General features: G+C 41.5%; 1 protein-coding gene across 12 annotated transcripts in view; it reads left to right on the top strand.

The window, feature by feature from the left end:
* The first annotated feature begins 15,166 nt into the window (after positions 1 to 15,166).
* The window catches only part of SRRM1 (serine and arginine repetitive matrix 1), a 30,529-nt gene continuing 22,065 nt past the window's right edge, over positions 15,167 to 23,630 (top strand). For 7 of the 12 annotated variants that reach the window (XM_082463561.1, XM_082463557.1, XM_082463560.1 and 4 more), the window contains exons 1-6: positions 15,167 to 15,327; positions 17,940 to 18,029; positions 18,338 to 18,460; positions 20,590 to 20,760; positions 21,394 to 21,509; positions 22,813 to 23,016. In XM_082463561.1, the coding sequence (XP_082319687.1) occupies positions 15,307 to 15,327; positions 17,940 to 18,029; positions 18,338 to 18,460; positions 20,590 to 20,760; positions 21,394 to 21,509; positions 22,813 to 23,016 (725 nt within the window). In that variant the 5' untranslated portion in view covers positions 15,167 to 15,306. The remainder of the gene's footprint in view (positions 15,328 to 17,939; positions 18,030 to 18,337; positions 18,461 to 20,589; positions 20,761 to 21,393; positions 21,510 to 22,812; positions 23,017 to 23,630) is intronic. The other 5 variants (XM_082463554.1, XM_082463553.1, XM_082463563.1 and 2 more) reach the window with 2 other exon arrangements.

Genomic DNA, 23,630 nt, shown 5'->3' with positions numbered 1-23,630 from the left:
GGAAAACAATACATTTATTAAGAGGCATGAAAATGCATAAACTCACTTATAAATAAATGTAGCATAATTTACCCAGTGAAAAAATAGCTAAAATCCATGAGTAAACTGGATTTTATCTTTGAAAAGTTTACATATTTGATCTCTAATAATTTCCGCCTCCATCATGATCTCTTAGTAGCAGCAGTAGTAGCAGTAGTAGTAGCTGTTACCAGTGATTATCATATGGGAGGGAAATTTTTCAAGAATTTTCTTTAGAAATGAACTAGTGCAAACAAATTCAGATTGTGAGGGATACAGTAAGACCTGGGGCTTATCTTCTGAAAGGTAGAAAATAAAAATCCCAAACATTCATTAAGAAATGAAAAAGCAAATTACATTTTGATCATTGAAAAATAACACATATGGACATTATAAAACATTCTTAACCAGTGATTGCAATAATTACATTTTAAAATGTTCATTCAAGTACTGGTGATCAATAAACATTCAAAGTCTCATTAAAAGTAACACTAGGCATAGATACATGTGAACAATGCTTCTTTTGATTTAACAACAACAAAAATCATGTCAACAGGAGACAAGTTACCCTTAAAATACTGTATTTTTTTTTTTTTGTCTGTAAATGATTTTCCACGGTCTGTATATTTTATTTGTGAGGAACCAACGAACATCTCACAATGGCTAATTAAGAAGTCCTTTTTATAAAATGAATCTCGATATTATAGAGATAAACATTCTAAAACACAAATTCAGCTTAAAAATAACAGTGCAGAATCAGTTTTCTTTGGTAAGAAATTGTTAATTCCTTGCCACTGTTGGTTTGCTGTTGTGCAGACTCTATCAGAACACTTCTTTGATATTTACCAAAGAGCTATTTAATGAGCTGAAAAGATTTCATAAACTCTGGTACCAGGATAGCAATGTAGAGCTTACGTCAAAATTGCACTGAAATCAACATCATTTCCTTCATTACTGTTGTTAATGAATCTTCATTCAAAAAGCTCCCTCCTAATTTTGGCCTGAGTCTCAGGCTTTAATAAAAGTTCCTTTATCTGTTTCACTTTGGACTGCAGACCCATCCTCTCTCCGCACAAAGCTTCATTAATTAAGTCCCGGATTCCAATAGTTTTCTGGCCTGTGGGAAAAAAATTATATGATACATTTTATGTGCAAATGCCAATGAAAAACATTAAATATGGCACACAGACTTATCAAAAGAGGGTTAAAAAGAAACATTTAAATGCTGCCCACATTTATAGAAAAGGTTGCATTTCACCAAAAATATATCATTTACATGAAACAAGATCACTGAATAGCAACAGCCCACATAGGACAAACATGAAACATTATGGACTAACTCTATGGATAATAATTTCAACAGTGATCATTTTAATCATAGCACTTGTTAGCTCTGTGTGTGTTTTGGCCTCAGATAAAGTAGTCAAATGCCCTGCTAAGCAATATAAATGGCAGCATTCCATTTACAGCAAGGCCCCTTCCATGGCCTTTAATTTGAGTCCACGAGGCATAACACAAAATCCTCTCTCCCACAGCCTCGGCTGAGGGCAAGTGAAACCGGGGCCATTCTTCCTTCATAAATTAATTTCCTCTGATAGTCCCAGCACTCCATTTCTCTTCTGTTGTGTTTCAGGAATGCAAACACATCAATCATGAAAGTATTAGGCAATCTCCACAGATTGGACAAGAGACACTTAAACAGTACAATGCAAATTAGCCCATTGACTCGGCAGAGGGAGCAGGGATGCTTCTCACGGAGCGGCGGGGGCCTGCCTGCCTTCAGGTCTCATTTCCTGCTGTTGCCACTGTCAGTGCCATTCTTATCAGCCTCTTCAGTTTTCACAGAGCTCGCATCCCCTGGCTTGTTTTTGTTCTGTGTTTCTTCCAGATACTGCTGGACAGCCTTGAGCACCTCATTCTCCACCAGCCTCTTACTGAGCCTTACCAGTTCAGCATCATCAGGCTCACCTCCATTCTTAGCACCTGCTAGTGATGGAGGGTCTCCTGCAGAGGTGGGGGTCAGCTGTGGCTCACTGCAGGGACAAGGACACTGGCAGCAGAAGTTCTGGGAAGCTCTCCCTGGCCTTAGCCCTCCTGGAGTCTACCACCAGCCCCACAAAGGACCCTGTGGGTTCCAGTGCTGAGTCACCGCAGGCCAAACAACCAACAGGGAGGGAACTCAGCCCTCCTGCCTTCCTTTCTATAGACCTAAATTTCCAATTGCTATCACTTCTTTTCAGCCTACTTAATGTCCTTTAGAATTTCTTGTGGTGAGTGTCTGCTGGTGAAAAATCGGTTCAGCTTTGATTTATCAGAAAATATCTTGATTTCACCCTCAGTTTTGAAAAAATTTTTTACTAGATATAGAATTCTAGGTTGACTTTTCTTTTTCCTCCAACCTTTTAAAGATGTAGTTCCATCACCTGCTAGCTTCCAATCCGATAAGAAATCAGTTGTCATTCTTATCATTGCCCCCCTATTTGCAATGCAACTATTTTCTCTTGCTGCTTTAAATATTTTCTCTTTATTTTTGATTTTCAACAGTTTGATAATGATGTGCCTAGGTGTGGTTTTCTTTGACTTTATCCTCCTTAAGTTTTGTTGAGCTACCTGGATCTTTGGGTACTGTTTTTTAAACCAAATTTTTGGCTAGTATTTCTTCAAAAAATTATTTTTGCCCTATTATTTCTCTGCTTTCTTTGTGAGACCCCAATTCCTGAAATGTACCTGCCTAACAAAGCATGGTCAAAGTGATCTGTCAGTAATTTAACTGCCTGCTAGAATAAAATAACATTCTTCAGAGGAAGATAACAGAATACAGTTTCTATGACATATCATCCACAATGTCAAGTATATAATAAAATTATTAGACATTCAACAAAACAGGAAACTGTGACCTGTAATAAAGAGAAAGATCAGTCAATATAAAGATACCCACAAATGACCCAGACATTGGAATTAGCAGACAAAGAATTTGAGATAAAATTGATAAATTTGTTAGAGTCTACAGGAGAAGATCTACATAGTGACTGAAGACATAGGAAATTTCAGGAGAGATTTGGAAACTATAAAAAAAAAAAAAAAAAAAGAAAAAAGAATGGAAATCCCCAAACTGAAAATACAGTATCTGCAATCAAAAACGCTTTGGATGTGATCAACATTAGGTTGGATACAACCAAGGAAATGATCAGTGAACTTAGAAACAGATCAATGGATGGGAGTTCCATGGTGGCCTAGTGGTTAGGATTCTGGGCTTTCACAGCTGTGGCCTGGGTTCAATCCCTGGTCGGGGAACTGAAATCCTGCACGCTGTGTGGTGTGGCCAGGGGGAAAAAACAAAACAAAACAAAACAAAAAACAGATCATTGAATATCATCTCAACAGAGAGAATGAAAGACTGAAAATCAGGGAAAAAAAGGAAAACAAATTAATGCCCAAAGGGCAATAAAACCATAATCTTTGTGGTTATCTTTTCTGGTAAAATTTTTTTGTATTGCCATTGGACAAAAAGCATTTGCATTGCTCTCAGTCTTCTACAAATTAACATCTAGGCTTTCAGAGTTTTTAAATGTTTTAATCAATAGTAAATAATAAATGAAATAAAAGTACACTCCTCTAAAGAATTGGATAATCACTGATAGGACTTGCTAGGCAATGCCCCAGAATATTAAAAAGAAATGCAATAATTCCTTTTAGCCTATTTCCAAATTTTGAAGTTTTTCTTAACAAGCGTTAAGCGCTAAGGCTTAAAAAGAGAGAAATGTAGCTTCTAATAACTTTCTCTTTCTTCTTTTCTTCTCTCTTTCTCTTCCTCTTCTCTCAAAGACTTCTAAAGTTTTGTATATACCAAGGACTATGCTAAACATTTTAGAAATATAAACTTATTTAATCATAGTAAAAGATAAATTGTCCCAAACTTGATCTAGGGAAAAATGCTTCTGTGGGATCTAATTCACAGTTTTCCTCTAGGAAAAACAAAAACAAAATTTCTGAGAAAATGTTTAAAACAAGTTTCTGATGAATTTTAATGGGATTAAGACTTATTCTGGAAACTAGCTACTCACCTACCCAACTGACTTCTATCTGAGAGTATGAGCATCTTCTATCAAGAGTCTAGAAATCCTTTTTTCTTTATCTGATCAAACAATGATTGTCTATCTATTTTCTTTTTTCCATAATGGAGCAATTTTTTTTTTTTAACCTTTTGGCCCTGTGGGATCTTATTCCTCAACCAGTGATCGAACTGCACCCCCTGCATTGGAACCACAGAGTCTTAACCACTGGGAAGTCCCTGGAGAAAATTTTTTTATTTGGCCCACTAAAAAGCCTTTTCCCTTGGAACAAGATTATAATAAAATTTGACATATGCTATTAACTAAATTATCTATAAAATCCAATTTTCTTTAGCAACCCTCATTACAACCCAAGAGATCTAAATAGGACTCAACTCTCCTTTCCCACCCAATTTTTGTGGATCAAAGCTTCAAACACTTCCCTTTCCCAGGAAGATGACATCACAAGTCAGAAGTTTATGGCAGACACAATACACATGTTTGGATGTGTATGGGGGGGTGGGGGTGGGGGGAAAAAGTGATCTGCCTTCAGTTCACACCAGAGTGAGCACAGAGGACCATCTATCAACGTGGTAGAATATTTCCAGAGGTTCAGATGTCCTGGAGAAATAACCTTGGACTTCAAGGCAGCCTTTGTAAGCAGATTAGCTTAGGGGATCCCTGGAGAAAGAGAACCAGGAATGGCTTTCTCAACATAAGAGAACTCATTTTGGCCTAAGCCATTTTCTTTTTTTTCTTTTTTTTTTAAATTTTTAAATTTATTATTTATTTATTATTTTTATTTTTGGCTGTGTTGGGTCTTCGTTTCTGTGTGAGGGCTTTCTCCAGTTGCGGCGAGTGGGGGCCACTCTTCATCGCGGTGCGTGGGCCTCTCACTATCGCGGCCTCTCGTTGCGGAGCACAGGCTCCAGACGCTCAGGCTCAGTAGTTGTGGCTCACGGGCCCAGTTGCTCCGCGGCATGTGGGATCTTCCCGGACCAGGGCTCGAACCCGTGTCCCCTGCATTGGCAGGCAGATTCTCAACCACTGCGCCACCAGGGAAGTCCCTAAGCCATTTTCTGATCTAAGCCTGGCTGCAATGCTTGCCCTTGAACAGGTCTCAGTAATTAATGATCTTGAGGGAGGAAATGCAGAAACAAGGGAGGAGCAGTCGAGAAACAATAGTACTGCCTTGGGGCAGGGTCCTGGTTCCTCAAGAGATATATATAATAATATATCTTTGAGTTCTGCAGGAAGTAAGGTCCCCACCCACATGGAGGATGGGATGATGATGTTGATCCTCCTGACTTTAATCAACTAAAGCTTGGACTCTGTCAACCTTTGCCCCAATTCTATGCTGAGTTCTCCTCTGCTCAAGCCCCCTCATGAATATGAATATACCCTTAGCTTAAAACTTCCCCAGTCTTGACGGTAACGGTTCTAACTTCATAAGGTAGGCGTAAGGATTAAATAAGTTCATGTAAAATACTTAGAACAGCTCTGACATATGCTAAAAACTCAATAAATGTGAGCTGTTACCACCATCATCGTTATTCTTGGTATTATTATCGTTGTCACAAACTTGTCCTAGACGATCTTAAAAGATGTGCATAAGGGCTTGCGGAAAGAGTAGCTTTCACCCTAACTTGGGTTTATATTCTGTCCGTAGCGTTAAAGAATTTCAGATGAACCCCGTAGACATTTGTTATATGGCATCTATACTATACAACTGATAACATTTTTTTACTATATGGATATTTTCTTTATGTGATTAAACATGCAAATATCTGGTTCACCTATTAAAAAACAAACAAACAAACAAAAAACTTCTCCAATTTTTTTTTTTTTTAATTTATTTATTTTTGGCTGTGTTGGGTCTTCGTTTCTGTGCGAGGGCTTTCTCTAGTTGTGGCAAGCGGGGGCCACTCTTCATCGCGGTGCGCAGGCCTCCCACCGTCGCGGCCTCTTTTGTTGTGGAGCACAGGCTCCAGACGCGCAGGCTCAGCAATCGTGGCTCACGGGCCCAGTTGCTCCGCGGCATGTGGGATCTTCCCAGACCAGGGCTCGAACCCGTGTGCCCTGCATTGGCAGGCAGATTCTCAACCACTGCGCCACCAGGGAAGCCCAAAACTTCCCCAATTTTGCTGTTTCGGGAGCCACTGCTTCGGGAACGATCCCCAGTGTTCTCCTTACTTGCTGCAAGTAATAATAAATCCCTCCTTCTCCCAATCTTTGGCTTGGTTGTGTCTATTGGCTTGACACCCACCAAGAGGCAAACCCAGTTTGGGGGTAATATTCCCAGAAACAAGACTGTCAAATGGAGCTCAGACTTGAGACACCAGTTCTTAGAGAGCTGATAGTGATGCCCAAAACTTTAGAAGCCCAGACCCTGATAAACTAGGTCCTGAAGAATAGCAGGTAACCCCTCCTTATCAGAAAATCCAGAGGCAGCTTGGGCTTGTGGCAGGTCAAATTGGGGACCACTTTATTCCTACTGTTCCTCTTCTCTCACATTTCCCACAGCTAGCAATGGTCCTTGTCAGGGACCAACAGCAGATTGCCCCAAACTTTGAGGGGCTGTGGTTATGTAAGCAGATAGGGTAGGGGGTCCCTGGAGAAAGAGAATGAAGCATGGCTTTCTTGACATAAGAGAAGCCATTTTTGGCCTAAGCCATTTGTGATCTAATCCTGGCTACAATGCTTGCCCTTGAACAGGTCTCAATAATTAATGATCTTAAGGGAACAAAAGAATGCAGAAACATTACCTGCTATCAGGCAAGAGAAGTAACATTAGCAAAGATAACATATCAGTTGTGAAGACTCCCAGTTATCTTTCAGTGGTAAAGGTTAGCCTGAAGCACTCAACCACCAGATCAACCAGAACCTAAGGAACGATGATGTTGACCTTTTCTGACCCTGGTGACTTCAATCAACTAAAGTTCGGACTCTGTCAACTGTCCAAGCCCCTTCATAAATATGCATGTACCCTCAGCTTAAAACTTCCCCAATTTTACTGTTCTGGGAGATGCTGCTTTAAGTAAGATCCCCAGTGTGTTCTCCTTAGTTGCTGCAAGTAATAAATCCTTTCTTCTCCTGATCTTTGGCTTGGTTGTGTCTTTTGGCTCTATACTCACCAAGAGGTGGACACAGTTTTCCGGTCACAACTGAAGGGGTTATTTGGCAGTGGTCTGCAACTGTGAGGGGTCCATTATCTGGGTCAGAGGCCCCCAGTCTTCTCTGAGGTTTGAGACAGGGGGCTTTGATGGCTCCGCAGTCCCTCCAGAGCCACCCTGGAGAAATTATGTTTACTCCACAAGAAGAGAAAGCTGTGGGAGGGTGAGGTTTGGACTACATGTAGAAGGAGCCTCTGGAGGACATAATAAGCATTGGCCTTTCCTTGTGGAGCTCTGCAAAGATTTACCAGGGGAAAACTGGTAATGGGACATAAATTACCCTGAGAGTCTAAAGCAGAGGATTCTGGCTTTAAGAATCAGCTCTCAGGGTCTTCTTAGTGAAAAATCAAAACGGTGTTTCCCAAAGTAAGATTCCCTATCAGAATTTCCTGGGGATGTTTATTCAAAATGCAGATTCCTGCCTTCCACACAGATCGCAACTCTGGGGGTGAGGCCCAAGAATCTACATTTTTTAATCAGGCTGCCCAGATTCACCATCTTGAGGAGCTTGGGGTGAAGCAGGAAGAACAGTCCAGGTGTGTCTCTTAAATGTTCAGGGGAAATGAAAATTAAGCCTCTAGGAAAGAAAAACTCTAGGGTGTCAAACCACAGAGTGTCTGTGCAGTGAATTGTTTTGTATTCACTCAGTTGGCTTTAATATAAGAAATAGAAACAGGGGCTTCCCTGGTGGCGCAGTGGTTGAGAATCTGCCTGCCAATGCAGGGGACATGGGTTCGAGCCCTGGTCTGGGAAGATCCCACATGCCGTGGAGCAGCTGGGCCCATGAGCCACAATTACTGAGCCTGCGCGTCTGGAGCCTGTGCTCCGCAACAAGAGAGGCCGTGATAGTGAGAGGCCCACGCGCCGCGATGAAGAGTGGCCCCCGCTTGCCGCAACTAGAGAAAGCCCTCGCACAGAAACGAGGACCTAACACAACCATAAATAAATAAACAAATACTTTAAAAAAAAAAAAAAAAAGAAATAGAAACAAACCAGAGGTAGCCTTTTAAAAATTTTATATTTTTTATTATAGGATTATTTAATACAACAAAAGACTTTCCAATATAAAATGTCTAATCTACCTATTCTAGCCTAACATTTCTATTAATTCACTTTACATTTACACATACTTCTTTGGCGTGAGGTTGAAGACCATAGCATCTCAACCTATATTGGGTGCCTGTGATGGTCCATGAGTTGCCTTGCAGGTATGGAAGCTCCTCACCCTCTTTCCAGCTGCTGCCTGGACCTTAGGAGAGTGGAGGAATGCCAGGCACTCCTACTGTGGGAGTAGGTGTCTAGATATGATTAGTGCACATGCTGGCCCTACTACCCCCACTCATCTGGTTGTAGGTTCGTTTAAGTTAGACAATCCTGATTTGTTGATAAGACATGGTGACCCTCCTTGGGATGTAAGCAACGGGTCAAGTCATAATTCATACACTCTACACCTGGCCTAAATGTCTTTCTCCATTGCCCATGGGTCACTGGACCACAACCCCTCAGGCATTCCCCAAGGCCGAAAGGGAAGGTGTGTGATCCAAATTTATATTTGCTGACTGGCTTCCCTGTGTTTTGTTTCTAGCTAGCCCTACATTTACAAGACAATGTGATAAGGACCTTGCCCAGCTAAGGAATTTGGGTGCGGGGGATATGTACCCTCAGCTTAAAACTTCCCCAATTTTAAAGAGAAAAAAGAAAGACCTCTTAGAATGACAGGAGTTGTGGCTCATTTTAAATGAAGTCAAGAATGATTTGCATCACTGACCACTTACGGCCACCACTGCCAGAAGAGTTCTGAGTCCAAAGGTGAAGAAAGTTGAGCCAGGCCTCTCTGGCCTTCCCTTCCTCTCACCTGGGTGAGACTGGGAGGCATTCACTGACCAGATTGAGGAGGCTTGTTTGCTTACTGACTGACCAGTAGGATAAGGTCTGTCTACATTCCCTCCCTCAGTGTCAAGTCGTTTGTAATGTTGTGGTCTCAGCCCTCAGCAGATAAACCAAACCCTGAACTTGAGTTCTGTTATATGCTGGCTGTGTGATTTTCGGCAACTAACTTCTCCTTCCTCGGTCCCACTTTACTCATCTCTAGAATGGGGATAATACCTCTGCATTAGCTTGTGAGGGCTGCTCCAAGAAAGTAACACAGACTGGTTGATTTAAACAACAGAAATTTATTTTCTTGAATTCTGGAGACTAGAAGTCTGAGATCAAGGTGTTGGCAGGGTTGGTTTCTTCTGAAACCTCTCTCCTTGGCTTGTAGATGCCCACATGTTCTTCTTTCTATATGTGTCTGTGTCCTAATTTCCTCTTATAAGGGCACCAATGGTATTGGATTAAGGCCCACCTAATGACCTCATTTTAACTTAATTATCTCTTTAAAGACCCTATCTCCAAATACAATCACATTATGAGGTACCCGGGGTTAGGACTCTAACATTGAATTTTGGGAGGACAAAATTCAGCCCATAACAACCTACTAGGTATTATTGTGAGGACTGAATTATCTAAGGCGTTTAAAGCATTAACATAAAGCCTGACATAGTATGCCCCACAAAATGGTAAATGCTATTATTTTGAGGCCCTACATAAAAGAAAGATACTGTCATTGAAACACAAGAAAACATAGATGGGAAAGAGAATTCTCCTAATTATGGCTCCTATTTCCCATCTGATGGACACTTCTATTGTTCTTCAAGCCCTTCTTTTAAAAATGTGCCGACACAATGTCTGAACATAGCATCTGTGGGGGACCTTCTAAGGGCTAGAAAGCAAAGCAGACAGTTACAGTTTTCTTCTTTGCCTGTTGCTGTTATCTTTCTGGCTATAAGCTCTCTGAGGACTGTCTTAAACTTCCTTTGTATCTCTTACTATATCTAAGAATACCATGCTGAGCACAGAGTAACGCTCAGTAAAAAAACAACAAATCAAACCATATGTCTTTGTGATAGTTTACTTATTTCTAGAAACAAGTCCTGGCCAAAGAGGTATGTTATCCTGAAAGGGTAGATCGCCATCTAGTGAGCCTTGCTATTAGACTAGGAAAGTGTGAGGTTCAGAAAACCCCAGGTTGCTACTTCTATGTCTTATACGTTAGATATTTATATATGCAAACACAAACAGAAATCTTCTTATAGTTTGACAGCTTGATCTATTATTGATAAATTCAACTAAGCTTTTATTTTCCTTTATTCCCAAAAGATTTCTTCATCAATCTCAAAATGAAACAAATTTACCAAACAAGCTATAGACTAAAATAATCTCATAACTGAGATAAAAATGACTGATAGATAAAAGCTGATACATTTTACTCTGGAAAGTGTCTTTGAGCACAGCGGTGAATGTATTTTCAGTAGGAGTGAGTCTAGAGGACAGAGACAATAGGCAACAAATGAAACCCCTATACCATTAACAGCAATCAACAAGCAATGAGGAAAAGCAGTAGAGGAAATGGAGCCTATACCTAGAGGATCAGCACCAAGGTTGGATGCCTATTAGCTTTTTGAAGTTCAGTGTATTTGAGGAATTAAAGACCAGGCATAGCAAAGAGCCACCCTGGGGATGGCTTCTTGGCTTGAAGGCCCATTTTGATCTGCACAGCATCAGAGTTTACAGGAGACGGTGTCTGCAAATACCTTCACTGCCAAGTACTGTAGTTCTCCACTGCACCTCTAGGGAGGAGCCTTCTCTGCCTCAACAGATTTTTCCATGTGGACTTTTCCTTATAGAATCAATGGTTATATTTCAAAGACCAGACTCACTCATTGGTAGAAACGCTTTTGGTGACTGAGCCTTAGACTCTCACTCGTACATTCATTCAACAAATATTTATGGACTTCCAAGAATGTGCTAGATACTGTTCAGACACTAAGGCTTTAATGGTGAACAAGAGGACAAGATTTTTGCCCTCATAGGGCTTTCTTTTTTTTTTTTAAGAGGGCAAAGACAGTAAGCATGTAAACAAAATAGATAACAGTGTCAGGTACTATGAAGAAAAAATAAAGCAAGGTAGGATGGGGTGGTGGTAAGGGTTCTGCTATTTTCTGGAAGGCTGCTCAGGAAAGGCTCACCTGAGGAGGTGACATTTGAGTCACTTCTTAGTCTCTTTTGGCTTACCAACGTACAGACAAAAAACTGACTTTTGAAACCTAACCTGTTCATCATTAGACTAGTGTCTGTAGTTCACTGTGGCTGCAGTTTAGAAGTGAGACACGCTGGGGGGTGGGGAGGGTGGTGTGATGAATTGGGCGATTGGGATTGACATATATATACTGATGTGTATAAAACTGATGACTAATAAGAACCTGCTGTATAAAAAAAAAAGAAACTGACATCTATGTTGATAAAAGAAAACAAATGGCAAAAAAAAGAAGGGCAACCTGACTTTTCCATAAACCTATTACAAACTGTACCATGTGAGATGTACAAAACAAATTGCTCCTGATACCATGTTTCTTCTCCTTTTGGCTTCTTAGCGTTGTGACAATACCAGGGAGATAGAGACTAGTTTGACTTTCAGAATCCTATGCAATTTTATTGGCCTCATGTTACTTATATAGATGTTGCTATCACAGAAATAGGTGATATTTAATTAAACCTTAAAGCAAAAAAAAAAAAAGAAGTGAGACACGGGGAGAGGGAGCAGATTAACTCAGGAGATGAGTCTGGAGAAGGGAGCAGTAAACAAATCATAAAGGATTTTGTAAGTCACAGTAACTAGTTTGGGCTTTATCTGGAGGACGACTGAGAAGCCACTGATGAGTTTTTTTCTGTTTTTTAAAAAACTTATTTATTTATTTATTTATGGCTGTGTTGGGTCTTCGTTTCTGTGCGAGGGCTTTCTCTAGTTGTGGCAAGCGGGGGCCACTCTTCATCGCAGTGCGCGCGCCACGCCTCTCACTATCGCGGCCTCTCTTGTTGCAGAGCACAGGCCCAGACACGCAGGCTCAGTAATTGTGGCTCACGGGCCCAGTTGCTCCGCGGCATGTGGGATCTTCCCAGACCAGGGCTCGAACCTGTGTCCCCTGCATTGGCAGGCAGATTCTCAACCACTGCGCCACCAGGGAAGCCCAGCCACTGATGAGTTTTAAACAAGGGAGTGAAAGAATCAAGATATCATCTTGGAAAATCACTCTGGATATAGGATGGAGACAACAACCCTGAAGACAGGGAAAATGCTTAATAGGTCAGTGCAATGATCCAGACAATAATCCAAATTGCCTGAATTCAAGCGGCAATGGGGCCAGAAGGAAGTTGACTGAGGTGAAAAGGCAAGATGTGATGGTTATAGAGTGTGAAGAGAAGAACGATGACAAGGAGAAATGTGTGCTCACTCATTGCGAATGGGAAAAGAGAGGGTGAGACAGGTGACAGAAGATGAATTCAGTTTGAGGTGCCTACAGACATCCAAGCGAATGTCAGCAGGAAGTTGAAAATATAGGTCTGGGGCAGACCTGTGCCTGGTATATACAGATTTGAGAGACAAAAAGGTAATTGAAACCAAGAGAGGACAGATAGGTCACCTTTTCTGAGGGAAATGACAAAAGAGTCAATGACAGAACCAGACAGAAAACCAGCATTTACAAGATTGGCAGCAAAAGAGCAGAAACAGTGAAGGAAGGATAAAACAGAATGACTAATCAGAATCATCGAGAATACTAATAAGATGTGCATTGTGATTTCATAGTTCCATCTGGTTAACTGGCTTGTTATGTGGAAACCAGTTACTTCCCCATCTTTGACCCTCTGACAAAGCTTTTGTTCATTCTGCAAAATTTATTTGAGCCTGTACTATGTGCCAGACACTGTTCTAGGTGCTAGGGTCATATCAGTGTACAAAAAAGACAGACGCCCTGACTTTATGGAGCTTACATTCTAGTGTGGGGAACAGATAATAAACACACTAAAAATAGGTAAATACTAGAAGGTGATAAATGCTATGGGGAAAACCAGAGTAGATTAAGCGACATCAGTGGGGGACTTCCTTGGTGGTCCAATGGTTTAGAATCCGCATTCCAATGCAGGGGACGTGGGTTCAATCCCTGGTCGGGGAACTAAGATCCCACGTGCCATGGGGCAACGAAGCCCGTGTGCGGCAACTACAGAGCACACGCGCTCTGGAGCCCGCTCAACGCAATGAGAGAGAAGCCCGCTCACCGCAAGGAAGAGCCCCCGAGCCGCAACAAAAAGATGGTGTGTGCCACAACTAAGACCCAACGCAGCCAAAAAAAAAAAAAAAAAAAAGAGAGAGACATCAGGGATGTGGAGAGAGTATGTGAGCAATTTCCAATGGGGCAGTCAGGGTAGCCTCATTGAGTAGGTGATACTTGAGTAAAATCTTGAAATTTGCAAGTAGCTATCTGGGAGGAAGAGTAGAAGTTACCACTACGAAGGTCTTGAGGCAGGAGCTAGCTTAAGAAGTTCAAGCAATGACCAGTGTTAGGGTACTAGATGAGATCAAAGAAGAAATAGGGGAGCATCAGGTCGGATTCCACTTTTGCTCTGAGAAAAATAAGGGACTATTAATAGGGAGGTTTTGAGCTTAAGAATGATACGCCTAAGGTATTCTAACGGGATCACTCTGCTGCATTTAGAATAGATGCTGAGTGGCAAGGGCAGAAGCAGGGAGACCAGTTAGGAGCCCAGGGCAGAAGTTCAGGCCAAAGGTGACAGTGCTTTGAAGCAGGATGATAGCAGAGCAGGTTCTTGACAGTTTGGAAGCGGGATATAAGAGGAAGAGGAGTCAAGAACGAAACCAAGGCTTGTGTCTTAAAGAAAAGGAAAGATACTGCCATCAACCGAGGCAGGGAAGACTTTGGGAGGAGCGGGTCAGTTTTTCGGCGGGGTGGAGGGTGCTCGGGAGACAGGAGGAGGAACCAGGAGCCGTCTAGCCAAGTGGAAACGTCCCGGAGGACGCTGCCAATACACGTTTGAAGCTCGGGAGAGAGATCTGAGCTGGAAATCTATGACGTTGTTAGGAGGCAGTTGGTATTTAAAGCCACGAGAGTAAACACACAGTTTCAAGATGAGTGCTGTGAACAAAAAGCAGGAAAGGGAGGCTAAAGTGTTTGCGTGTGCGCGCGCGCGCGCGCGTGTGTGTGTGGTGGGGGGTATTTTACAAAAGATGGTCAGAGAATGGTCACATGCTTCCTCTCAGAGAAAAAGAGAGCGCTTAGGGCAAGTCCGGCAGAAGGCATCCGATGCCGGAGCCCTCGCAGCCGGAGCAGGGCGCTGGGGAGGCAGGGCTGGGCCGCCGAGGCGGAGGCCGAGGACTCCGAGGGCCCCGAGGCCTGGAGGCAGGCCGCTTCTCCGTCAGGCCCTCTCCGGGGGCCACGTTTCTCCTCAGCTTCCTGCCCGCTAGCGTGGGGACCCGGCAGCCGAAACCGAAATTCATCTAAACCACAGTTCCAGCTTCTCCCCAAAGCTAAGGAGTTGTGCGGAGACGAGAGGGAAAGCCGAGGGAGCGGGGCCAGAATGCAGATTTCACTCATACTGCATAGCTCGACTACTTCAGGGCAGATCTCAGTAACTGGTAAACTCGTAAAAACAACACAGTCACAACTTTCATAACGACACGGGCGGCCCCACTAGCGTCACTCTGAGGTAACAGCTTTTCTCTTCAATCGCTCCATGGGCCCCCCAGGGCGTGAGGCCTCCGCCACTACGGGTGGACGGATGGGTCAATTCACGCTCCGGGAACAAGGCCGGTTGAGCTCCACAAAAGGATTCGCAGGGCGGGGCGACCCGACGACACTCTCTCTCTCTCTCTCTGTCTCTCTCTCTGTCTCTCCCCCACCCAATTTGCTGCGATCGCGAGGCTTTCCTCCCTGACTGGCCACTGGGGAGGCTCTGAGCCTGGTAGCAGCCCGCCTCCCTGAACGCGCGTGCGCACGCGTACCGGGCGCTCGCCACACTGAGCAGGCGCGGCCTCGTGTCGGCTGCTGGGGCGGGTGGAGCGGCCCGCTCTGCGTCCGGGCGCTCGGCTTTCCCTGCCGGTCCCGCCCTCCGTCGCGGCGGCGCGGTGCACCTTGGGACAGGGAGCGATCTCCGAGCGAGGCAGCAAGATGGACGCGGGATTCTTCCGCGTAAGTGGGAACGCGGGGATCTGGGGTGAGGTGAGGGGCTTATCGGTAAAGCCCGGCAGGAGGCCTGAGCTCGGGACGGGGTAGCCAGCGAGCGGAAGCTTCGAAGATCCTAAGGGTCCTCGGTGCCAGCGGACGCTCCCCTCTGCCCTGCGGCGGGGACCGGTGCGCCCCTGCGCAGTCTCCTCCTCCGGAATCGTCCCCCCCTACGCGGCGGCGACGGTCGCCGGAAAATGGCGGCGGGAATGGCCCGAAGCGGTAACTCGTCGCCCGCCCGCCTGCTTGGCGGGGGCCTGCGGGCCGAGCCGCGCGCGTCGCCGGGTCCTGGGGCCTAGCGGACCCGCGAGGAGGAAGTCCCTGGGGGGAGGCCGGAGGGAAACCCTGTGGTGACCGGCGGCTGCAGGGTCCTGGGGAGGACGGGTTTGGGGGTACCGCCCCAGGAGAGCGTGGACCGGAAGCAGCGTTAAGCCGCTTTTCTTGAGAAAGCGGGCGCCGACCCCCCCCCCCTTCCTGGTCTAAGCCTTCGCGAAGGCTCGGGGTCAGAGTTCGCGGGAGCTCCCGCCCAATTTGATATCCCTTCAGGGAGGGGAACGCCGATAATTTGTGGTTAGAACGTTTGAATCTGAGACTCTCGGGGCAGAGGGTGCAACAAAAAGTATGCGCGTGTGTGGAGGCGGGGGAATGGGGTGGATCAACTCTTCTTCCCGCTCACCGTTCCTCACCCCTCACCCTCCCCGTTTGTTTTACTCTTTTGAAAGTCCGCTGGAGGAAAGTTGCCTCACTTGCAGACGGGGACGTTTTCTCGTCGTAGTTGGCCCTGAGGGCCCATGCTTTATCGGGCGCGTGCTGGAGCCTGTTCGTCCCCTTTTTCACTCCTGTAGGGAATGAGCACCCAGTCGAGATCTAGATGGGTGGGCAAGTGACACTAATAGGACTAGAGTCTGCAAGTTCTTTTTAATGCAGAACGGACCGTATGGAGACCAGTTGGTCTAAGTCAGAATTTATATGTCATGTAAGTTGGCTCTTTCTACTCTCTGGAGCATATAATATGCAGTTTGTATGTGTGTTTTTAAAGGAAAAGTTAAAAGAGGGGAAGACTGGGACTTTAGTAAAGATAGCTCTAGACACTCCAAAACCAGAGTTGAAATTCCTTTTCAGTTGACTTTAAATGTGCTAACTAGGTTTTCATTAAAGGTTTAAGTGTTATTACAGGCATTTGACTTAACGCAGCCAGTTATTTGACTATTCTTGGGTTATGCAAACAGTACTATGGTTATTTATGTAATGGTAGTTTCAATTGAGTTTATCAAATTTTCACACTGCAGGTGAACTCTCCATTATGTAATTTCTATCAAAGTATTTTGTAGTAAATACTCAATATTTCTTGTAGTCTGAATGGAATATTTTGAAACACAGCCTGTTCTTTTCATTTTTTATTTCCTATGGAAAGGAATTCCAAAAGAAAAAGAGCAAGATGGCTGACAAATTTAAAAACGAGGTTTGCTTTTAGTGTTGGTAAAAATCTGGAAGAAAAGGGTGCAGTGCTTATATACTGCCTACAGTTCCTTAGAGGAGTTGATTGGATAGGATTTAAACTCTGAGTTAAAAGATATTAGGGCAGTTACCTTTTAGTACACTGTCATTCAGGTAGTAAACTGAATTTTTCAGTTAAGGTAGAAATAGTAGCTTTCATTTGCTGGACTTCTGCCACATGCCAGTTACCGTATGTGTATCATTTCTGATGTACACAGCCCTGCAAGGTGGATTTTAGCAAGTAAGGAAACATTCTCGGACAGGTTAAGTAACTTTGAGGTCATATGGCTTAAGTAGTGACAGAGCTGGGATTCTAATACAGGTTCTTTACCTTCCTAAAAGAATTTTCTTGATCGCTTTCCAAGGGACAGTGGCCAACTCTGTGAACCAATCAGTAGATTTCATATCACACCCAGCTATTTCCGTATTTAATTGGGCCAGTGGGAATGACAAAACTCAGACTAGTGATTACTTGATGTCCTAATGTAGTATTTGTAAGCTCTCATTTTTCCAGTTTCTTTACAGAAATTGAGTTTATTAAGGTAAACCTATATTTCTCATGCATTCCAAGTTCTGAAAGTTGTGAAAACTAACACAACATAGTCTCAGGCTGTTGTTTTTCCTTTTCCCCCTGTTTATATGCATTGCCACAATAATTTTGCAAGCATGCTACTGGCTTCCAGAAGAGGATGAAACTTAATGGTCTTGTTTAAAAGTATATGTTAGTATTTTGTGTATTTTATTGAAAACCCTTAAATGTCTATTAGCATAGAAAGAGGTGAAAAAGATACACATCAAACTTAACTTGGTTGTGGAGGAGGTGTTAGGTTTATGCTGTAGTCCGCATGTTGTTTGACTTGTTACAGTGAGCATATGTTTTGTAAATTTTAAATAGTCAAGTTTTCAAAATGTTAGCTCTGTTGGGAAAAGAGTACACATTTTGTACCTATGAATATTAGCTATGGTGTTTCTGTTTACTTGATTACTCTGTTTCACCTGTAAAGGTCATAGCCATCATTAGCTGATAAAAAGCAGGAATTTAACTTTGAGCTCTTAATTGAAATGTGTTTCTCTTCCTGCAGGGAACAAGTGCAGAACAGGATAATCGGTTCAGCAACAAACAGAAGAAGCTACTGAAGCAGCTGAAATTTGCAGAATGCCTAGAAAAAAAGGTATTCTTTTGGATAAACTGTTCTACACCTTTATAGCACAGTTGATTCAAGCATTTTGGTTGTTTTGGAGATGGACTGTAACATGAATACTAAGGAAAACATTTATAATTAAACATTTTCCATCTTTTAGCCACAACAACACACACACAGAGACTAGCGCAAACAAATAAGGATGAGCTAAATTGTACCATGCTAAACAAAAGAATTTCATAAACCAAAAGGAACTTCATTAGACAAAATTCTTATGTGAGCTTTCTTTTAGGATTGTGAAGTTGTACTCAGTAATAACTGCCTGCATGTTTTATCAGGTGGACATGAGCAAAGTAAATTTGGAGGTTATAAAGCCTTGGATAACAAAACGAGTAACGGAAATCCTTGGGTTTGAAGATGATGTTGTGATTGAGTTTATATTCAACCAGCTGGAAGTGAAGGTAATAATATACAAATGGCTCTTATTTCTGAATATGTGACATAATTTTGTGAATCTATGGAAACTGAATTTTTCTATGGAGTACAAATATAGGAGGGTTATTTTACAATGTTTGTTGTGAAAAGAATTCACTTTGTAAACAACTATTAAGGCTGGAAGTTTAGTGAAGGTACATAGTTTTGAAAGCTACACAGGTGAAAAATCAAACTTATTGTTTGTAATTTTGCTGTTACATGTTAAGTTACTTTGACAGCAATTTTCTAATGATAATGTGATTTATGATTTAAAAGGCCTGAACCAAAATGGAAGTTATTCCTTGCGTCTGAAGTATAGCACCATCACCTTATTAGGTCACAGCAGAGTGAGTGTCCCAATGTCGCTCTGACCCAACTCCCTTGATGATGCAGTGTGTGTTTGGAGGTGAGTTGTGTAAAGTGGCCAAACATCAACAACAACAACAACAAAAAATACAAACAGGAAAGAGCAATGGGTAAATCTATACACTGCTCTTTAAAAATACTATTATGAGATGGACTTTTATGTGAAGCATGAGGGGCAATTCTGATTTGATTGGATATTGTTTTTAAAATAATCAAGGAACTAAAGTTTTTAGTTGTAGCTGCATGTCAGCTAGTCATCAGTTACATCTTAGGCACAGAATTTTTTGTTTACATTGTAGTTAAACTTCAGACTGAAATAAATTGACAGTATTATTAGAGCCAGTTAATGTAATTGTTCCTTTCTTCATACGTGAGATAATATGAGGTGACGATAGAATTGGTGTTTAAAAACAGTTTTATTATAAAATAGTTTGCTATTTTGCCACGACAACCCAAAGGACAGTAAGATGCACCGTATAACCTTTTGGCAAATATACCAATGTGAATTTACTTTTACATTAATCCTTTTCCCAAAGAGTTCGCCCTTGTGTTTTGACAGAACAGTTGGCATTTCAACTGATAAGGTATTTCTATTTTTAAGATACAATTTGGTAATTACGTTTTGTTTTGAATACTTTCAAATACTATTTAATTTTAAGAAAGTGCTTCCTTTTAAATGTATACATTTTATTTAGAAAACCAGGAATATGGGAAAAAGTTTTTTAAATGATGATTAAAGATAGATTTTATTAGAGAAATGCTTTACTGATTTGTATTTTAGTGCATTTTAAAAACCTAAGTATCTGGTAGTATTCCCCTTGTAGTGAGCATGAGATTAAAGTTTAGAACTTTTTTAAACAATCTTTTCTTTTTTTGTGGTTGTGTACTCATTATTGCTTGTTCGTCTTTTGCAATTTAGATAAATGATATAACATTAAACTCAAGGTGGTTGAGTTGCAGTAGGGAGTCGGAAGCAAGCCAAGGGAACATCTTTCTCTACAGGGGACTTGGCGATTCCAAACCCCCAAGGTTCCAAGAAGAAACTGAAGACACCTGGAATCTGTACTTGCTTTGTGCTATTGAGCTGTGCTTGTTATATGGACCTTGTTGCTTGACCAACAGATTTAGCATTTAAAAATCCAGTTATTTTTGAGAAATCTTGACCTCTTAGCTCTTTGTGGACAGTTGAGAATTCAAGGCATTGTTAAAATAGATTTTCCTTATGTAGAAGTCAGGCTTTCAGCTTAGTCTTCAAAAGTTAGAGTGCATGCATAACTTGATAGTTTTCATAACTGGACAGTAGATATTTTATAGAAAGCTATCTACAGTGTTAGAGAGAAGTGAACAGTTTATGTACTTTTCCATTTCTCATTGAGCGAAAATTTCCAAGCAAGCAAACACTTTCCATATTAGTAAATGCAAGAATTTGTGGATGTTCCATGATGGTTTTTAAAGTTAATAAATGTAAGGCCCACTAACAGCCATAGTCTAAAAATACTTATGAAATCCACAAAGGATTAACAGGCTCTCTGATGGCTTTTGGTAGAGTGAGAGAGAATTTGGTAATCTGTGCTAGAGATTATATTGCTGAAAAACTACTAGGGAAAGCTATTTTTAAAATAGTAAAGAATATATATGTATCTAAGCCCCTATGATAGACTTAAAAAATACTAATTTAAATGAGTTATAGGTTGGTCGGTTGGTTTGTTTTGAAGTAACCTGTTCCTCTTCCTGTCATGTCTTTTTGCAGAATCCAGACTCCAAAATGATGCAAATCAACCTGACTGGGTTTTTGAATGGAAAAAATGCTAGAGAATTTATGGGAGAGCTGTGGCCTCTGCTCTTAAGCGCACAAGAAAACATCGCCGGAATCCCTTCTGCTTTCCTAGAGCTGAAGAAAGAAGAAATAAAACAGAGACAGGTAATGGCCTTTTCTTTTTCGTGATGTTTGATTTGAGAGAGTAGTATCCAGACTGCTGAGAGACTGTAAATTTTACATGTCCCAGCTAGGATCAGTATGTTTTCCTTTGCTGTGATATATTTGAACGTTCAGTTTTGGTTCTCAACTTCTCCCACTCCCATCCCCCTACCCAAACAGAGAGTTTAGAATGTCATTGTCCCAGAGTCCAATGATTTGGTATATTTAATTAAAAAAAAAAAAATGTATATATATATGTATGTATGTATAGTACATCTAGATTAAAAGAAAATTGAACTTTAATAACAGTGTAAAAGGTAAGCACAAGCTCTTCATATAGGCAATGCATGTTAAATCACAAAATATAAGATAAATGTGATTTTTTTTTTTTTTTTTTAAAGTAAGCTTGAAAACAGCCATTTTTTTTAGTTCATCTGTTAGGGATTAATTTTCAACAAGTATTCAGCACCAATCTTAAAGTGTGTAGTATGGATGAAGAAAGAACAGTCTTGTTGAAAACCAGGGGCTGATGAAATGACAGTTATATTTAACATTGGTGTTTATCAGGTGTAGTCCTCAGTTTGCTTGTTGATCTCAAATGTTCAACTGTTTACTTTGAAAACCTGATCTTTACAGATTGAACAAGAAAAGTTGGCATCTATGAAAAAGCAAGATGAAGACAAGGATAAGAGGGATAAGGAAGAAAAAGAAAGCAGCAGAGAAAAAAGGGAGCGGTCTCGAAGCCCAAGAAGGTACAGTACAATCTGCATACCTAGTGTTTTATAAGTACGTTAGGTATTAAAGTATTTTGTGTCCAGAAAGTTACACAGTTAAAAAAGGAAGCTAACAGCACTATTCAGAGAATTTCTTCCATCATACAGTTTTCATGGTGAGCTATGGCTTGCCTCTGGACTAAAATATTTCATCTTTTTTTTGAGAGAGATCATCTTTTGACTATAATAACTATCTCTAAAATCTTGGTGAATTAGTCAACCCCCTAATTCCTAAATCAAAATCTAGACTTGTCTTTCATATTGCTTTAGTTTAAATTATTTTGAGTTATTATTTTAGTGTACTCCAATTTTTTTTTTTCTTTAGTTTTTTAATTAGAAATCTGTACCCACTAGCCCTTCCTATTGTACTTACCTAATTCCCTGTTCTACGTTTCTTAGATGGTTGTGCTGAACCCAAAACATATATTTGCTTTCTTTTTCCTTCCATTGAGACTATGGTTAGGTTCCCATTTTCAAATCCACAGTTCAGCTTTATATTTGTGGTGAGTGGTGAGAATTCCATTAGGCTTTTCATTTTTAGGGTTCTGCTAATTTCTTCATAAATGAGCTGGAATTAGTAAAGAGAGGAGGTAATATCTTTGTCCCCTTTATTTATATACTTGATATTAAAAGCTGCTTATCAGGGAAGCAGTATTTCTAGAGTTATGCACAAATCATAATGATAACTATTTGTTGATGAACCAGGTCTACTGTTTTACTTCAAGTTAGGGAAACTATTATTGAAATGGAAAGGGAGCTTCTTCTCTTCCAAAAAAGCTGTCTTATGCAAGTTTGATTTATTTATCCTCTTCTGAAGAACATTTTGCTTTAATTGCACTAGTCATTTTTTCTGGAATACCTAGACTACCTGATGAACTCTGGTGGGATCTGTCTGCATCTAAACTCTGTTTTTTTAAGGTTTGACTTATTATTATATATTTCCTTCCTTTTATGCATCTGCTTCCTCTGAAAAGTTGTTCTTTGGTCTTCTCATCTCTGGGAATGATTGAGAACCTAAATCTAGAGTCCTACGTCAATGTATTCCTCTGTTATAACTGGTATACTGGAGAATGTTGTTATCCTTCATTTGCTTGTTTTTCTGGTTTTCTGTTGGCCCTTTTCCTATTAAGTAAGTGTGATCGGATATCTTATTTCCATAAGGAACTTCTCAGATATAAACAATAATGGTGTAATTAAATAGATTAATCTCACTTCTCCTTTTGACCCTCTTCCCCAGTCCACGTGATTCAAAAAACCTGAAAAAAAATTGCTTTCATCCTAGACGCAAATCCAGATCTCCTTCCCCTAGAAGACGATCTTCCCCTGTCAGGAGAGAGAGAAAGCGCAGTCATTCTCGATCTCCCCGTCACAGAACCAAGAGCCGGAGTCCTTCCCCTGCTCCAGAGAAGAAGGAAAAAACTCCAGAGCTCCCAGAGCCGTCAGTGAAAGTAAAAGAACCTTCAGTACAAGAGGCCACTTCTACTAGGCAAGTACATAAAAATTCATTTATAAATATCACAGTTTTAGGCTGTTAATTAAGTGACCGTAAATATGATACCTGTGAGTTAAAAACATAAACTTACTTGTTTTACTTGTAGATTTTTTAAATTATAAAGTTAGCTTGTTGAAAAGAAATTCAAATTGTATAGGGGAGTATAAGATGACCCAAAGGTGACCACTGCTATCTGTTGGTTGTGTTGCTTCAGATATTTTATATACTATAACTTGCCTTTTTTTCCCCCACTATTTTTTTTTTAAAATAAATTTATTTATTTATTTATTTATTGGAGGCGTTGGGTTTTCGTTGAGGTGCACGGGCTTCTCATTGCAGTGGCCTCTCTTGTTGCGGAGCGTGGGCTCTAGGTGCGCGGGCCTCAGTAGTTGTGGCACACAGGCTCAGCAGTTGTGGCTCACGGGCTCTAGAGTGCAGGCTCAGCAGTTGTGGCGCATGGGCCCAGTTGCTCTGCGGTATGTGGGATCTTCCCAGACCAGGGCTCAAACCCGAGTCCCCTGCACTGGCAGGCGGACTCCCAACCACTGCGCCACAGGGAAGTCCCTCCCCCACTATTATGGACGGATTTGCACTTTAAAAAAAAATGT

Source organism: Balaenoptera physalus, assembly GCF_965194825.1.
Source record: "Balaenoptera physalus genome assembly, chromosome: 1".
Classification (NCBI taxonomy): Eukaryota; Metazoa; Chordata; class Mammalia; order Artiodactyla; family Balaenopteridae; genus Balaenoptera; species Balaenoptera physalus.
This window is presented reverse-complemented; position numbering and strand designations above follow the sequence as displayed.